Here is an 18,981-nt window from a genome sequence, read left to right as displayed (position 1 = left end):
TTGTTGCGGAGAGTACTGCATATATTCCACATTTTCGGAGCGCACTCTGGCTACCGGATAAACTGGTCCAAATCCCAGATGTATGTACTATGGGGAGTGCCACCGTCCAGTCCTAGGAGGTATGAGATACCGGTGGCCACTACTGGCTTCCAATATCTGGGCACATTCGTCACCGCAGACACAAAAGCCTTTTAGGAGCGCAATCTCATGGTGCCGCTCCAACGCCTAAACTCAGACATCCAACATTGGCGTTCTCTCCCTCTCACTCTCTTGGACCGCGCGTCCCTGTTTAAGATGCTCACGCTCCCGCGCTTCTCTATGTACTCCAAAATGCTCCATACCTGGTCCCAGACTCCTACTTTGCCCAGATCGAGGGTGCGGTGCGCGGTCTGCTTTGGGAGGGCGGCCGACTCGGATTACCATGAACAAACTCACCATGGGGTGGTGCGACAGAGGAATAGGTTTGCCAGATATGCGGCTATATTACCAGGCATCCCAATTGACAGCAATCAATAGATGAGCATTCGGTCCACACGGGGATCCCAATTTCCGAACTGATCTCTGGCTCATGGGTCAAGGGGGATATAACAGGGCACTGTATACCAACCCCCGCAGGCTCAACCTGACGGGTCCCACAGCGCGCACAGTTGAAATATGGCACGCATTTACGCGAAAGCTGGGGTGGCATAATCGCCTAACGAAAGCTATTCCGTTATGGGAGCCGAGTATTCTGGGCCGCCTCAGTCAATCCCCCGGATTCGATAAGTGGGACACCACAGAAATCTCTACGTGGGGGACATGTGGGTGAAGGGGAAACTGGCCACGTTCGCCGATCTTCAGGTCCAATACCGCCTGGAGCCCTCAGAGACATTAAGATATCTCCAAATTCGACATGCCATCGCTGCAGCCTTACCTACGCGAACCCCTCTCCCCGACTCTTCCCCTTTGGAGGATCGGCTATTATTAGATCCAATGGAGCACAAGGCCATTTCCCTCACTTATAAAAAACTAGTTAACAATCGGACTGACCCTATGATTAAATTACTTACGCATTGGGAATCTGATTTAGGAGCTATGGAAGACAAAGATTGTTCAACTAAAAGTACTCCACCAAGTATATTTTGATGCTAAGTTACTATTTCGATTGAGGAGACGACCTGACCCGCTCTGCCTCCAACACTGTAACCAAACCAGCACCTTCTTACACATAATGTGGGAATGCCCACATATACAACACTATTGGGAGGGGGTGACACACCAACACATCAGAGCGGGAGACAAACCCCTACATCCCTCTCCCAGACTTTGCCTCCTCAACATATGGGAGGCTACCGACCTCTCCCAGATGGAGCAGGAATGGGCCGTAATGGGGTGGATGTTAACGAAACTTAATATTGCACAGAAATGGGGGCAAGATTCGAGTCCATTGGTATCGGACTGGGCAAAGGACATGGACTGTGCAATGCTAGCCGAGAAAACGGTTTTTAAGGGTAGGGGATGCCCCAGGAAATGGGATCAAAAATGGGGACGGTGGAACAAGTACCGTGGGGACATATGTATTTCCCCTACAGTGGAAATGCGGCGAGATAGGCAAGCAATGATGGCCAACTCATGATAGACAATGGGCCCCCAGCTCCGACATCGAGACAGGGGGATTAATGTCACGACCTTAAACTACATTCCACCACGTTCCCTACGACCCTAGCCTGCAAAAGGGTGGTTGCAACACTTGGGGTTCCCCTGGAAGTGGCCTTCTGGTATGGTACCTTGATTGCAGTATGTATTTATTTAATGCACAGGTTGTGTTTTCTTCATGCTGAACGCTTACTATGTCTGTTTATTTTGAAACCAATGCACTTTTTCCTTATCAATAAAAATTGTTTAAAAAAAAAAACCTTGAACAGGTCGGCCACTGTCACTCGAGGTGGGGCAAGATAGAAGAGACCTCGCCAGTCTGAGACATTGCTCTCCAGCAGTCGGGCATCTCAGTGGTCCCCTTCGACACTTCAAGCTTCCATATGTATCTCCGGTGGTACTCCGCACCGTGCCAGTTCGTCTGGGGCCTACGGAAGTCAGGATATTGACACTCGCGTGACTTGGGCGTCGGAGCTCAACAATCACAAAGCCGACTTCTATATGACTTGGGCCACGCCCCCACGCCACATTTTTAACATAAATGTAGTTTGTGTAATAGACCCGGCAACACCCATTAGCTCTTTCTCTTTGTTTATTTCTCAGTTCCATATTTTCTCTTCTATATATGATGCAGTTTTCATTTTTTAGCACCCAGAACCTCTTTCTCAGGATTCAGACAGGACTATTGGAAGTAGTCACATCATGCAATAAAAAGTTACTTAAACTGCTGGACCTCATGTAATCAAATAACCATCTTGGCCCACTCTAGCAGGGCTTTAGACTAGATTGTGTGCCAAGGTCTGCTAGTTGATCTCAGAATGTCTATTACATATGACTGTTTAGATAGCACCCTGCTTCTCGTTGATATTTTAGAACATCCATCGTATAGCACTCTCCTAATTCATCGAGCCATGTCAGTGTTTGGTTTTCTAATGGGCTTGTTTAAGTCTTAATTCTCTTAGTTTGTAACTAACTGCACACTGTTTTCTCATTAAAGCCCCCAGCTATTGACCTGTAGAGTTTAATAGGGCCGCTGTTTGCTACCTATCATTTTGTTTGTGCCTTCTAACACTAGACCTGCATATTCATACCTTCTGAGTCAGATTTTGTTGCTAAGCTAATCATAAAACATGTACTCGTCTGTGGAAAACATCTTAAATCCATGGGCACTTACATGAGCCTGTCTTTTGTTCACTGATCATCTAGGCATTAAAACTGATTTAAAACATAGTACCTGAATTCAATAGCATTTTGTCGCCTCAGTAAGTTAACTGTGGCTGCTCTTTTCACGTTTACCTTTCTCATTGTCCAGTATCACCCAGCTTTTAGATATGGTCTGTTCTTGCTTTATTAAAATGTGCATGTTTCTGCTTCTACTCAATTTCTGGATGTCCGCAAACACTAGAGAACGTGGTTGCTCAATGAATTCCTTATACCGGTCTGAGTATGATAGCTGTTAGTAACCCAGCTACTGGCCCGTTCTGCAGCTCCTACACATAGCCTTAACATAACATAGCACCAAGATAAATGCCCAGTGATGGAAGATGACGAAGACCATGAATCCTAAATGGGTATCCTTTGATGGAATGTGAGATGCTCTCCTCGCCGAAAACTGAGGAGGCTTGTGGTTGTGCAGTGGACAAGAGGACGTGAAGGATAGACCGTGTATCCTTGGCCGCACAGTTTCTTCCCTTAGGGTACATTTGCCTCAAGTGCCATGGACATTCACAAGGACCTGGAAATGTAGGAGCTGACATACGAGTAAGACAGGATCCATGGGCGAATTGCCACGTGAAATTTCATACAATATTTCAAACATCCATTTCCCTTCCTCAGAGATGGGTCCTATCCAGGTTTTAATTATTTAAGTGTGGCAGTCAAATACTTAATGTCATCAGGAAATATAGTACTCATGTGAATCGTTCAATCAATCAATCAGAGCATTTGTATAGCGCGCTACTCACCCGGAGGGTCTCAAGGCGCTTGGGGGAGGGAGGTCCACTACTGCTCGAACAGCCAGGTCTTGAGTTGCTTCCTGAAGGAGAGGTGGTCTTGGGTCAGGCGGAGGTGGATGGGGAGGGAGTTCCACGTCTTGGCCGCCAGGTAGGAGAAGGATCTTCCTCCCGTTGTGGCTCTTCGGATGCGGGGGACGGCGGTGAGGGCGTGGCTGGTTGATCGTAGCTGGCGGGTGGGCGTGTAGAAGGTCAGGCGGTCGTTGAGGTATCTTGGGCCTTGGTTGTGGAGAGCTTTGTGTGCGTGGGTGAGGAGTCGGAACGTGATTCTCTTGCTGACGGGGAGCCAGTGCAGGTGTCTCAGGTGTTCGGAGATGTGGCTGTGTCGGGGTATGTCCAGGATGAGGCGTGCTGAGGCGTTCTGGATGCGCTGGAGTCTTTTGTGTAGTTTGGCTGTGGTTCCGGCGTAGAGGGAGTTGCCGTAGTCCAGTCGGCTGGTGACAAGGGCCTGGGTGACCGTCTTCCTGGTATCGGTGGGGATCCACCGGAAGATCTTACGTAGCAGGATGTTGAAGCATGACGAGGAGACGGCGTTGACTTGTCTGGTCATGGAGAGGGAGGAGTCCAGGATGAAGCCCAGGTTGCGTGCGTGGTCTGTAGGTTTGGGTGCGCTGCCCAGGGCAGGGGGCCACCAGGATTCGTCCCAGGCGGAGGGCGAGGATCCCAGGATGAGGACTTCCGTCTTATCTGAGTTCAGTTTCAGGCGGCTGTTCATCATCCACTCGGCTACGTCTTTCATCCCTTCGTGTAGGTTGGTTCTGGCGGTGGCGGGATCGTTGTTGAGGGAGAGGATCAGCTGGGTGTCGTCAGCGTAGGAGACGATGTTGAGATTGTGTTGGCGTGCGATGGCCGCAAGGGGGCTCATGTAGATGTTGAACAGCGTGGGGCTGTGATGATCCTTGTGGTACGCCGTAGATGACTTCAGTGGCCTCGGATCTGAACGGGGGGAGGCGGACTCTCTGTGTTCTTCCGGCGAGGAAGGAGATGATCCACTCCAGAGCCTTCTCCTGGATTCCAATGTTGTTGAGGCGCTGCACTAGGGTGCGGTGGCAGACCGTGTTGAACGCCGCGGAGAGGTCCAGGAGGATAAGGGCCGCTGTTTCCCCGTTGTCGAGCAGGGCTCGGATGTCGTCGGTGGCTGCGATGAGGGCGGTCTCGGTGCTGTGGTTGGCCCGGAAGCCGGACTGCGAGTGGTCGAGGGATCCATTCGTCTCGAGGAAGGCGGCCAGCTGTCTGTTGACGGTCTTCTCGATGACTTTGGCAGGAAAAGGAAGGAGCGAGATGGGGCGGTAGTTTTTGAGGTCGGTGGGGTCCGCTGATGGTTTCTTCAGTAGGGCACTGAGTTCGGCGTGCTTCCAGCTCTCTGGAAAGGTGGCGGTGTCGAAGGAGGCGTTGACGATGTCTCGTAGATGGGGCGCGATGACGGCGTCGGCCTTGTTGAAGACGTGGTGGGGGCAGGGGTCGGTTGGAGATCCGGAGTGGATGGTGTTCATCGTGCGGATGGTGTCTTCGGTGTTGACCGGGGTCCAGGCGCGGAGGGTGGTGGTGGGGGGCATTGGTGCGGTCGTAGGGTGAGTCGGCTGTGTGCTGAAGCTGTTGTGTATGTCTGCGATCTTGCTGTGGAAGAACGCGGCAAGCGTGTTGCAGAGGTCCTGCGAGGGAGTGATGTAGTTGTTTCCGGCGCTGGGGTTGGAGAGCTCTTTGACGATGTTGAAGAGTTCCTTGCTGTTGTGGGCGTTGTTGTATAGTCGTTCCTTGAATGCGGTTTTCTTGGTGGTGATGGTTTCGGGTGGCGAGCTTGAGGGTGGTCATGTTGTCTGTAGTTGGGTCTCTGCGCCAGGCTTTCTCGAGGGCCCGGCAGTTTTTCTTGGAGCTCTTGAGTTCGTCGGTGAACCGGGATGCTTTCTTGGTGCCGGGTCTGGCGGGGGGGTCTTCAGTGGAGCGAGGTCGTCTGCGCAGTTGCTGATCCACTTCGTGAGGTTGGTTGCAGCTTGGTTGGGGTTCGCTGAGCTGGCGGGAGGGTTCTGGTTCAGGGATGTGGTGAGCTGGTCGGCTGTGATCTTGTTCCAGCTTCTGCGGGGGACCTGTTGCGGGTGGTGGTGGTGCGTGGTCTTGCTGAAGCTGAAGTGGACGCAGCTGTGGTCTGTCCAGTGGAGTCCGGAGGTGTGGCTGAAGGAGATGTCCTTGCTGGAGGAGAAGACGGGGTCAAGTGTGTGGCCGGCGTAGTGGGTGGGGGTGGTCACCAGTTGCTTGAGTCCGAGGTTGGCGAGGTTGTCCAGCAGGGTGGTGGTGTTGCAGTCGTTGTTGTTCTCCAGGTGGAAGTTGAGGTCCCTGAGGAGGATGTAGTCAGCGGAGGGGAGGGCGTGCGGGCTGATGAAGTCGGCGATGTCTTCGCTGAATTGTGTGCGTGGTCCCGGGGGTCTGTAGATGAGGGTGCCTCTAAGGGTGGTCTTGGGGTTGGCGTGTATCTGGAAGTGCAGGTGTTCGGCGGCTGTGAGGGTGAAAACTGTTGTTCACAACTGCCCAAGATAACAAACATTTATATTGACAGAAGGCAGCGTTATGGTACCTAAACAAAAAAAATGGCTTGTAGATCGATAGGCCAAAGGCGATCACAAACCCCCAAAAGAATCACATTTCGGCCAGGCAATTCCAAAATTGATGTATATTCTGTATTTTCTTTTTCATTTATCAAGCCCACTGCAACGTTTACAAATTCTTGTCAGAATGCAGAGGTTGCCCATTCCTTTCTCACAATATTCTCTCATCTGTCACTACCCAATGTCCTGGCTCTCTTTTCCAGCTTTTTCTCTTTTTTCTTTTTCTCTTCTTCTTTTACTCTTCACCTCCAACTTAACCTTTACTCCCTCTCGCTTCCATTCACTTTTCACTTCCTTTCTTATTATTTACAATCTACTTATCTAGGAGGGTTTTTTTCTATCTTGAATGGAGCTCACAAGGCCTTTTAAGTTAACTTGGTAACTAATGCATCCACTGCTGTTATTTGTGTTTGACCTAAGGGTCACAAGTTTGGATGTTTGACAGGTGTTTAATTTTTCTGAGGTTGATAAAACGAGCGCTACTAAGTTGGCTAACAATAAACATACATCATCTGTAAACATCTCCTTGAGACCCCCTTAATCGTAAACAGGCTCTTTACAAACATGGCTGTTATGTTATGCATCTCCCAGACCTCCTATTTAAGATCTAGCTTGACAGGGCAGAGGTCTCCAGACAACAGACAATTATGTGAGGCACACTACGTACACCATGGGAGCTAGTAATACATGTTTTGATTGGCCAAATTGTGTCTGCTTCCACAAAAACGTGCTTGGCCTCCACGCAGCTATGCTCATTTTGGTTTTATCCAGCTGTCCAAGCTTGAACTTTCAGGGCCATACACATGACATTGTAAGTTGGGCAGTCATTAACCTACATGGATATTTAGGTCTGGCTTCAAAGTTATACTGTCACCTGATCTTTTAACCTTAACCAATATTATTCCACAGTTCTCTGCTTCTACATAAATGTGTTATTTACTTGTAATACTTCACATTACCACACAACATTCCTTTCAAGCCACAAATACTGGCATTGCCAATGCTTGTATCAATATTCTTTCATTGATCTATGTCTCATCATAAGGACGTACCCCTAGCAAGCACTTTCATTTAAAGAGCATTAGGGGTGGCTTCTGCTTGGAGCACTGAAAATGTATGTGCATACATCAGGCTAACCAGGATCAGATGAATACCCAAGTACCCTATGCAAGCCAGCTCCTCAATGTAAACAATACAATTGCAAATGGCCATACATACTGGATGTCTTCTTGGCTGGTGCAGAACCCTCGCAGCTCTCCTTGTAACAGATGTCTTGGTGTACCTTATACATCCGCTTATATCTGAAAAGGTGAAATTTTAGATTTATCGAGGCAACGTGTTTTTTTTTACACAATCTCATTCATACCACGTAACTATAATCAAGCATGTTTTTTTTTAAAATTGTTTTATTGATTTTCATAAGACAGTTCACAGCAATACACAGTGCATGCTGAGCAACATACATATATGAGCCAATTAACCAACAATAACCACTGATTCTTTTTACAACGGGATGAATTGTCCCTCTAAGAAAGGAAAGTAGGATATTGCAATCTAACATTCCAATATTGCAGTCTATGTAACCTGCGAACCAAGGTACAACTAGCTGTCACTTTTAAGCTTGCACCCAGCATGGTCAACTTGATGCAATCCTGATACAACTAATATAGACAGGGCCTTCAACATTACATCATTCTATCAATTGTCGTCTGTATTTCCAGCTTGTTTTGGCATTAGATATTGCGTGTATAGTTCCCAAAAACGTTTTGGTCTGGTCTGGGGGGGGGGGGGGGGGGGGCATCAATTCACTGTAAACTTCTGATTGAGTTTTATAGTAGAGCATATCCTCTTCCTATTCTGTTACAGTGGGTGCAGGACCAAGCATCCAACGCACCGCAATTCTGCGTTTGGCCAGTATTAGACCCATAGAGACTAATTTCCTGATATCTTTCTTAAGAGGCTTCACATACCCCAATAGTGTTAGAAGGGGGTCAGGAGAGAGGGATGTCAATGTCAATGTCAAATGTTTTTGTAAAGCGCACAAATCACCAAAAGGTCTCAGGGCGCTTGCAACCAAGACAAGAGAGACGTACAGTGACTGAAATGCTCTGGTACCTGAATTTAATGAGCAAAAAGCCAAGTCTTCAGCTTTCTGCGAAAAAGTAAATGGTCGGTTATGGAAGACAGCTCCAATGGAAGTTTATTCCAGAGCAGAGGGGCTAAATATGAAAAAGATTGGCCCCCGTTGCGTACCGTCCGAATGCGTGGTTGGGCAAGAAAAAATCTGGTGCTAGACCGCAAAGAACGTCCAGGAACGTACCATTGAAGTTTTTTTGCCAGATAAAGTGGACCAGCTCCATGCATTATCTTATGGGTGAGACTTAGAATTTTAAAACGCCCTCTTTGGCGAACCGAGAGCCAATGCAAAGTTTTAAGAGTAGGGGCAGAGGGGGAGCGGGAAGGGAGATTGAGAACAAGTCTGGCGACCGTATTTTGGAGCTTGAAAAGTAAATCTTGGTTGAGTCCAGTAAACAGGGCATTGCCGTAATCCAAACGACTGATTATGAGACCCTGAACCAAAGGTTTCCTTGCTTCCATGGGTAGCCACTTAAAGATCTTACGTAGCATAATCCCAAAACAAGTCCCGAGCACTTGGTTTATATGAGTCTTCAAGGACAAAGAGTTATCAATTGTGATGCCCAGGTTGCGGACTGCTAGCTTGGGCAAAGGACAAGTGCCCAGCTCTACCGGCCACCAGTCACATGTCCAAAGCTGTTCTGCTTTCCCAAATAGGATAATCTCCGTCTTACCGCCATTCTGTTGGAGCAAATTTAGATTCATCCTGTCATTGATCCGGATCATACAGCTCTTAAAGCGGGATTGATCCGTGATTGCGTTTAGAGTGGAAAAAAAGTTCTTGTAGAAATCAGCTACTGTTTGGCACAACCATGCCACATGTAGAAATCCTGTTTCCGCCTCGCCACAGCGCTCACAACAATCAGTGTCCCTGAGCCCATAGCGAAATAATCTCTTAGGAGTGTAGTACACCCTGTTTAGAAATTTAAAATGGATCAATCTGTGCCTTCCATTAAGTGAGATCTTTTGTGTTGCTTTACTGCAGGAGCGCCATATGTCATCTGTCAGAGCCACACCTATGTCGGCTTGCCACTCTATCCTAGCCTTGGTGTATTGTGTGTGCTTAGAGGCCTGAGACATGGCATAAACTTTCAAGACTAATTTGACAGGGGATTCTGAACGCAGTAAGAGCAAGAAGGCAGGAAGCTCTAGCGGCTCTTGTAGCTCATCTCCAAACAATGCTTGCAATGCATGGCGGACACTAAAATAATTAAATGTGTGAGAGGGGAAAGATCATGTGTGCCCTCTGCTACCTCCTCCCACGTAACCACCTTACCCTCCTTGAAGAAGTCTCCCATCGTAAGGATCCGCAGGGCTCTCAGCGACTGAAGTGAGCCTTTGTCGGAGCTCATGCGAAGCCAGTGGCACCATTCTACAGACATAAGCAGGGAATACAATTGGGCACCGGCCTGTTTTTTAAGCAAGTTGTGCCAAGTGTGTACCGTAGAATCAACTGAATCTAGCACGCTACATCGTGTAACAGGCGCTTGAGAGACACAACGCGGAGCGGGTCAGGGCTTACAGTTACCGTCTCTAAGTGGAGGTGAGGTAAATTGTGCAGACCATGCATCCAACTGTGAGCGTGCGAGCTTTGCACCACTCTATAATACAACTCGAAATCTAGCGCGCCCAGTCCCCTCATTGAGTAGGGCATAGTGAGGATATCCAGTTTGACACGCAGATTTATCCCAGCCCATGCCAGTTTACACATTAAAGCTCAGAGTGTCTTGAAGATCTGTAGTGGGACAACCATAGGGATGTTAATGAAAAGAAAAAGAAATCTGGGAAGAACTATCATTTTCATCAAAGATATACGACACACCAATGAGAGAGGGAGACAGATTCACCTTTCTATATCCTCTTCCAGCTTGGTAATTGCTCTACCATAATTAGCCCTCATTACTTGTTCTGTGTCACAGTGGACCTGTATCCCCAGATATCGCACCAGATCTGTTGACCATTGAAGAGGGAATTCTAAAACAGTCTGCTCTGTGATCTGGTTGAGAGGAAAAATTATAGATTTATCCCAATTAATTTTAAGTCCCAAGATGCCACCAAATCTGAGTACCTCTCGTATTATTGGTGATAGGTTAGAGTCAGGTTCCCGTATATATAATAGCATATCGTCCGCGTAAGCAGAAACAATGAGATTGTAGTTGGCGAAGCGTATGCCTCTTTGGCTATGATACTCACGAAGCGCGCACAGCAGGGGTTCTGATGCCATAGCATACAGCAGGGGGGACAATGGGCACCCCTGTCTCGTGCCTCTAGATATCGGGAAAGGGGGGTGACAGCATCTCCCAAGCGCACTTGAGCTGTGGGCGCATTGTAGAGTACCGAGATCAATTTAAGAAATATTTCACCAACTCTGATTCGCTGCAGTACTGCCAACAGGAATTTCCATTCAACCGAGTCAAAGGCTTTTTCAGCATCTAAACAAACAGCTGCCGCCTTAATGTCTGGTTTGACATGTTGTAGGACTCCAAAGAATGTCCGCAGGTTATATGATAATGTGCGGCCCAGCATAAAGCACGCTTGTTCAGGGCCTACCATAATGGAAGGAGGAGGGCCAATCTGTTGGCCAATATTTTAGCGAATATTTTGGTGTCCACGTTTATCAGCGACAACAGTCTGTAGGACGAGCATTCTTGCGGAGCCTTTCCTGGTTTCAATAAGGTGACGACTAGAGCCTCGCACATGGAGGGGGGCATGAAGCCAGATTCTCCCAATTCTTGGAACAGGGTACTCAAGTGCGGGACCAGTAGATCCCTGAAGGCCTTATAAATGGACACAGTGAGCCCATCCTGACCCGGGCGCTCCCATCACGCAAAGAATTTAGTGCCATTCAAATCTTCACTGGGTCTAGGGGCCTCAAGTACTCTCTGTGACTATCCGTCAAACAGGGTAGCTGAATGTATTCCAAATAATTCAATGTCTTCATCGTCTGGAGTGACTTTTGAGCTGTATAAGTCTTGGTAGTATCTACTGAAACTGTTCACTATGTCTACCTGCTCTGTTAGTATACTGCCATTCTCTCCCAACAGCTCGGCAACGACTCTAAACTCACATCGTCGGCGAGCTACCGCCGCCAGCACCGAGCCCGGCCTGTCGCCCTAAGTTCTAGACAATGCATACTTTTCCATGTGTTTTATCTCTCTGTCAGCTTCCTTATGATATTCTTCCAGTGTTTGTTTCAATTGTCCTGTGATCTGGGGGTCGTCACTACTCAGTGCCCTTTATCTCCAATGCTTTCAGGCGAACCTCAAGCACAGCAAGTCTGCTTCTGATTGAGCGAAGCACCCCAGAGTGTTTGTTCATGGCAACTCCCCTTATGTAAACCTTGAATGCCTCCCACACCGTGGCAAAGTGCTCAACTGATCCTATATTAGTGTCGAAGAATTATTTGATGGCTTCAGCTAATTCTGCCCTAAAAAACGTATCTAAGAGGGAGTAGGGAGGAAATCTCCACAGAAAAGAAGCAGCTCCATGAGGAGGGACATCAATCTCTAGCAGAATGGGAGACTAGTCGGAAAAAGAGCAAGCTAATACTTTGCAGTCCCGTATTCGAGGTGCTAGCGCCTCAGATATCAGCCAGTAGTCTATTCTGGTGTGTATATCGTGAAATGCAGAGTAGTGTGTAAACCCACCTTGCCCTGGGAATCTGGACCTCCAGACATCTATCAAGTGCAACTGAAGCACCACATCTCCGATAGCTTTGGCGGCTGCGAATGGGCACCTAGGGCCCTTCCAGCGATCAAGCCTAGGATCTAATACGCAATTAACATCCCAACCCCAGATAGCTAACAATGAGTTGTAGAACTGAGGGTCTTCATTGTTAGGGCCATATATATTAACCACTTGTAAATCAACGCCCCTCATGTGACATCTTGAGATTACATATCTACCAGCGGTGTCAACCCCACGCTCTTCTAGGGAAATGCCGGATTTCGGATTTATCCATGTAAGCACTCCCCTCGAGTGCGAGGTGAATTCAGCAGCCAGAAATGGACCCAGAAGCCAGAGTCTTGTGAGCATGGCGCTATTGGGGGCAAGGTGTGTTTCTTGGAGCAACGTAATGTCTACGTCCTGTCTTTTCAAGTATGCTAGTATTTTACACAACTTTCTATGATCGTTAAGTCCCCTCACGTTCCAAGTTAGGAGCCAAATCCTACTCCCACGTCCATGAGTTACCCCTGCATGTGTCATTCAAAACTACTACATGACATGGCCATCATAGCTACTATGTTAAGTGTGCTGCTGTTATATCTCACTACCTGCATGCTCAGATGAACTGTTAAGAGAAAGAAAGGAACCCTCCCCCACCCACGCCATGCCATCCCCAACTGGGCATTGGCAACCTATGACCCTCCCTTCCGACGAGTATCAAGAGCATTCAAAATGGAAACAACAATTGTGCAACAGAAAACACAAATTAACTTTGTGTTGTTAAGAGTGATGCACATAGGGGCAGATGTTGCCAGCTAACACTCCTACGTGCACCTGCTCTGCGCCACCGCTAGCCAGTAACTAGGAGCCTAAAAGGAAGGGGAGGCCCTTCCAATGAGCCTAGCAGCATTCCCATAGTCACAATATGTCTCGCTCAAGATGGTACTGTCCGGCCAGCTCGTTGAGTCTGACCTGTGTAAATGACGGCCAGTATTATAGACCAACTTTCTGTAATTTGACAATTAGAGCCTTTACCCCACATTTGAGAGCCCACCATTGAAGTCACAAGTCTCAGATCAGCAGACATATTCTAATTGAGATCTTGCACGAATGACCCACCAGAAGAGGCAAGAACTCTGCACTTTCCTTAGTCGTTATCGTCAAGTCCACCACTTGCGCCCTCATGCCACTCGCCCCTGGTCTGACCTCTCTTACACTTGCTGAGCATGTCCCAGTCTTTGAGGGCTTTTTGGAGTGACTGAGGAACGGAGAAGATTTTAGCTTTCCCATTTACCATCACCCTCAGCATCGCTGGATATAGCATAGCATGCTCCACGTTTTGCTCCCGTAACTTGCGTTTCAGCGGCACAAATTGCCGTCTGGCCTCTTGCACCCTGAGCGTGAAATTCGGAAACAAGGAGAGAGAAGAGCCCTCATACTGTTGTTTACCCAGTTTTCTTTCCCTCCTCAGCTCCGCATCCCTGTCTCTGTAACTAAGCAACCTCATTATGATGGGGCTTGGAGGGACGCCAGGTGGAGGTTTAGTGCCCAGAGAGCGGTGCGCTCGTTCAACGACAAACATGGAGGAGAAGGTATCGCTGCCAAGCAGAGTGGTGAGTAGTTTTTCAATAAATACCTCCATGGATCCCGTTGCAGTGGACTCGGGAAGGCCAATAATGCGCAACTTACTGCGCCGAGATCTGGCTTTCAAATCCTCAGCTCTGTCTTGCAAAGCAACCAGAGTCATTCCCATCTGTTTCTGTGTGCTATTGGTGTCGGATTGGGCCTCCTCAGTTTCAGTGATCCTGCGTTCAGCCATATGGAGGCACTCCGCATGCTTGTCCACCCTCTCCGTCACACGGTCCATTCTGAAGGACAGGGAATCTATTTTAGCATCGATCTCAGACAAGCCTTTCTGCATTGATGCGAGTATCGCCTTAATGTCTCCAACAGGGTCTTCAGGCAATGTGTCAGGCTCCAACGCAGCAGAGTCGACAGCGTCCTCTCTGTGCCTGGACTTTCGCCGTTCAAAGCTTAGCCTCGGTTGAGTCTTGTCTGGCTTCCCCATATACTCACGACACTGGAGAGTCACAGGGTGGCCCAAGGTCAGCTCTGCCGCCAGACACAGTTAGTTGAGTGATAAACACTTGCGCTGTCTATACAGCACCTGCACCTCCTGCAGGGGGTCTGACCGGGTCTCCTGATGCACTGTGCAGCACCAGGTTCAACGCACAAGTGGACGACTTCGCAGCCCCATCTGGGGCGCTGGCCCCTTACAGCGCACACGAGCAGAGTCTCTGCGAATCTTTGTGGTAGATTCACAGCACCAAGAGGCCTTGAAGTAAGTGCAGGATCAGTCCAGCTGGTGCAGCCTCTGGAGGAGGGGGCCTCGCGCACGTGGGGGATCCACTCAGCCACGATATCTCGTGCAGGCCGCGAGGGCGGTTATACTCCTCGCGCCACACACTGTCATGCATAGGCGCCCAGCGCGGGGATGACTCACCACAGCAGCGCTCCAGCCAAGCGTAGTCGATCCAGCCGCCCACGGGGCCCTCGCCACAAAGTCTGGATCAGGTGTCTGTCCCAGCCCATTCACAACGTGCCACAGCAGCGCAGCCAGGCTCCGCAAAGCAACCTCTGACCCCTCGCCTCCACACGTGGCATATCCAACTAGGAAGGGGGTCCAACCATCCTTACAGGCTAGGCCGCTTCAACGGCGAGAGATCTTGCAGCCGCAGCCCGATAGACGACACAGCCCCTACAGGCTGCAGCGTCGCTCGGCGCGAGGGAGCAAGGCGACAGGAGCGTTTTCTTGACATTGGCCGGTCCAATTGGCTTTGCTTTGTCCAGCTTTAGGTATGGCGAGTGTGTGGTGCCTCTGGCTTTGATCCCTAAGTGAGTTCCAGCTGTGATGCTAACAAATAATTGTCGGATAGACGCAGCGGCTTGCGGAGCTCGCTTAGTCAGCGGCCATATTTAGGCCAGGCAAGCTCCGCACCCCAACTATAATCAAGCATGTTGAATGTTGTTAATGAAAAGGACCTCCAATGAGGTGTGGTTCTGAATAATATCCCACAAATTATGAACTTGTCTAAGAAACAGGGTACTGCTCAAAATTAGAAACATGTTTAAATCTCGGAAATAAGATTCTGCCTTGATCAGCATCATAAAACATTTATGTGTGCATACTATTTAGTTTACTACTATATTACTCACCATCAGAAATAAGTATTTAGGGGCATATTTACAAATAGGTGCGGAGCGTGGCTTTAGCCAACTTGGCTTACCACTCCGCCACTTCTGAAACGGAGGGCTGCACCGTATTTACAACAATACAGTGCAGCCCTGCATTTCCCCCTGCGCTGGTGCTAATTTCAGCTGCCTAGCGCCAAGGCAGGCACTCTTGTACCATAGTGCAAGGGTGTCTGCATTGTGGGAATTATTGTTTATGTGCAGGAAGGTGTCCCTTCCTGCATATAAACAATCTTATATGGTGATTTGTAACTTCTATGTGTGCTGCTTTGTGCAGCACACATAGAAATTGCAACTCATCATTTTAAAATAATTGTTTATGTGCAGGAAGGGAAACCTTCCTGTACATAAACTATCATGCATTGCATTTTGTTGTTTTTATGTGTGCTGCGCAATGAAGCACACATAAAAACAGCAAAAACAAGCAGAAATAAAGCATTGCTCCTCGTTGCGCCGTGTTAAGACCAGGTTTTCCCTGGTCTTAATTTTGGTGCTGCCCCATATTTATGCCAACCTTGTAAATATGGGGCAGCATCAAAATCAATGGGTATTGCGACGGACCACCCACCGCAATACCCATTGCCCACCCCTTTCACACTAGTTATAGCGTAAAAGTGTGCCTTATTTACAAGGCAGCGTTAAGCCAAGTTAAGTGGCTTAATGCTGCCTTGTAAATAAGGTGAAGCCTTTATCGCAAAAATCAACGTCAAGAAAAGTGATGTTCTGGTGGTGATAGGGGTTTGCAAATATGTCCCTTAGTTTTCTGTTTTACAGAGCGCTCCATTCTGGTGAGGCATCTGAGTGCTTATCAAGTTAATGCAATACCAAATTCAAGAAGAGGGATCCATGGGAGAAACAACAACATGTGTTTGCTTGTAGAGAGTTCTCAGCAATTTACTTGATAGCCCGGTGATTGATTATCAGATGAATAAGAACGAGATGTGTTTTTAGTAATTTCCTGAAAATCATGAGGGTGGGTGAATTTCCGATGTTATAAAAGAGGGAGTTATAGAGATGAGGTGACTCCAGAGAAACATTGGTTGAGAGCTTGGGAGGTATTATCCTTGGGTGTTCTGAGCTGCAGTGTGGCTCAGCTCCTTAGGCTCTTTGACCTGATGGTTTAACTAAGGCAGGTAGTTCAGATGGATGCATTAATAGGCAAGATATCCAATTTTAATTGTAATCCTTGCTTACAGAGCTCCTTGAAGATGGTAGAAATGTGGTCCAATATTGTATTATCGGACAGACCATGAGCAAAGTGGCCTTGATGTGGACCAGAGAAGATTTCAGGATACTGGCCAGCACGAGGTTTCTATAGACCTGACGCCACTGCATGCAACTGGAAAGAAGATGGCACACAAGCAAGGACACCTCAGACAGGACCACCTTCAAGACCTTCCTCAAACTGTACCACTGGCTACTGAGAGAAACAAAAAGGAAAGCCCTAGCCTACTGCATTGAGCCTAGTTCCAACCACAGCAAAGATCTCTTCAACATCGTCAGAGTTTACCAACCCTGCAGCCACAGAAAACAGCATCACCCATCCTAAGAACTATGTGACCGACTCGCCGACTCAGAATGTAGAATGTAAGTCTACCTCCATTCACCTTCGAACCCAAGGAAATAATCTGCTGTGTCCCTCAAGGATCCTCCCTCAGCCCCACGCTCTTCAATATCTCCATGATCCCCTTGACCAACATCATCAGATCCTATGGACTAAACATCATATACCATGCAGACGACACCCAGCTCATCCTCTCGCTCTTAGAAGATGCCGCCAACACAAGAACCAACTTCCACAGGTGCAAGACAAGTATCGCCAACTGGGTGAAGGAAAACTGCCTAAAGAACAAGTTACTTACCTTTGGTAACGAGATATCTGTTAGAAACATTAGTAGTAATAGATTCCTTACCTTAGAATTACCCCCAGGCGTCAGACTGGATCCGTAAAGAATTTGTCAGCAGTATCCCTGCGTGTCGGAAGGTGGCGTCGTGCGGCTCTGCGTCCGTTGTTGGCGTCGTGATCTCCGAGATGACATTGCGGCAGCTACTTAGACACAGCCCTCGCGCGCTGACATCAGGTCTGTACACAACATTCTGCGCCAGGAACGCAGAGCCATGCAAGATACTGACCTAGGGCCCTAAAAGGGAAGACCTTAACCCTAGAAATCAGTTCGCAGAACGGGGAGGATGGGTGGGGCGGTAAGGGATCTATCACTACTAATGTTTCTTACAGATATATTGTTACCGAAGGTAAGTAACTTGATCATCTGAAAGAAACACATAGTGATAGATTGCTTACCTTAGAATAGATACCCCAGCAATCCCAATCCCGGTGGTGGGTCTGCTAACCAAGATCACATCAGGAAGTCTTGGAGAACAGAACGGCCAAAGAAGCCGACTTGGCTGTCCCTGCAGTAATGCTTAGTGAAAGTATGCAGCGAGGCCCATGTAGCTGAGTGACAGATGTCTTGTAAGGGGACACCACGTCCCAACGCCATAGTGGCAGCCGTCGCCCTGGTAGAATGGGCGCGCAGACCCAACGGAGGCTCCTTTTTAGCCAAAGAGTAACAGGCTTTAATACACAAGATGACCCACCAAGAGATAGTTTGTTTGTGTACGGGCCCAACCTTGGCGCCAACGTAGGCAACAAAGAGCTGGTCATCCACCCGGAACTGTTGTGTGCGATTGAGGTAAAATGAGAGCGCACGTTTTGGGTCCAGACGGTGGAGCCTCTCTTACTCTCTAGAAGGATGCGGAAAGAAGGTGGGCAAAGTGATGGTCTGCCCAATGTGAAAAGCAGTGACAACTTTTGGCATAAAAGATGGACGGGTTCTGAGCACAACCTTGTCAGGATGGACAGACAGAAAAGGAGGTTTACAAGAAAGAGCCTGGAGATCACTCACTCGCCTAGCGGAAGTGATGGCAAGCAGGAAAGTCGTCTTTAGAGTCAAGAGACGTAGAGGACAGTTGTGAAGAGACTCAAAGGGAGCGCACATCAAGTATGTAAGAACCAGATTCAAGTCCCACTGTGGCATCACAAAAGGAATAGGAGGGAAAAGGTGAGTAATGTCTTTGAGGAATCTATTTACAACAGGGGACTTGAAGAGAGAGGGCTGATAAGGGAGCCTGAGAAAGGCCGAAATAGCAGAGAGGTAGCCATTGATAGTGCCCAGAGCAGAGCCCTCCTGGGTCAAAGAAAGAAGAAACAAAAGAACTTCAGAAAGGGGAGCAGAAAGGGGATCCACAGCATTTGCTGTGCACCATGCCACAAATTTGTTCCACCTGCAGGCGTATACCAACTTAGTGGAGGGCCGCCTGGCCGCAAAAATTACATTGCAAACTTCAGGAGGCAAGTCAAAAGGAATCAACTGCCACCGCTCAATCTCCATGCAAGGAGGTGGAGACTGGACATGTTCGGGTGGAGGGCCGTCCCCTGCTGCTGCGGCAGAAGATCCTCCCGAAGAGGCAGTCGGATCGGGGGATCGATGGTCATACTGAGTAGCTCGGGATCCATACTCTTGGAGCCCAGTCCGGAGCCACAAGAATAACTTGGGCCCGGTCGCGCCTGACCTTCTTCAGCTCTCTGGCCAGAAGTGGTATAGGCGGAAAGGCGTACAACAGACCGCAACTCCACCCGTGACGAAAAACGTCGCCGAGCGAGTGCCGCCTTAGAAATT

The 18,981-nt window shown here is 48.5% G+C and overlaps 1 protein-coding gene across 5 annotated transcripts in view; it reads right to left on the bottom strand.

Moving 5' to 3' along the window:
* The window catches only part of SNED1 (sushi, nidogen and EGF like domains 1), a 3,096,442-nt gene that overhangs the window by 152,279 nt on the left and 2,925,182 nt on the right, over positions 1–18,981 (bottom strand). For all 5 annotated transcript variants that reach the window (XM_085634426.1, XM_085634427.1, XM_085634428.1 and 2 more), the window contains one exon: positions 7,466–7,548. In XM_085634426.1, coding sequence (XP_085490552.1) covers positions 7,466–7,548 — 83 coding nt within the window. The remainder of the gene's footprint in view (positions 1–7,465; positions 7,549–18,981) is intronic.

This window comes from Triturus cristatus, chromosome 11 (genome assembly GCF_964204655.1).
Source record: "Triturus cristatus chromosome 11, aTriCri1.1, whole genome shotgun sequence".
Taxonomy (NCBI): domain Eukaryota; kingdom Metazoa; phylum Chordata; class Amphibia; order Caudata; family Salamandridae; genus Triturus; species Triturus cristatus.
This window is presented reverse-complemented; position numbering and strand designations above follow the sequence as displayed.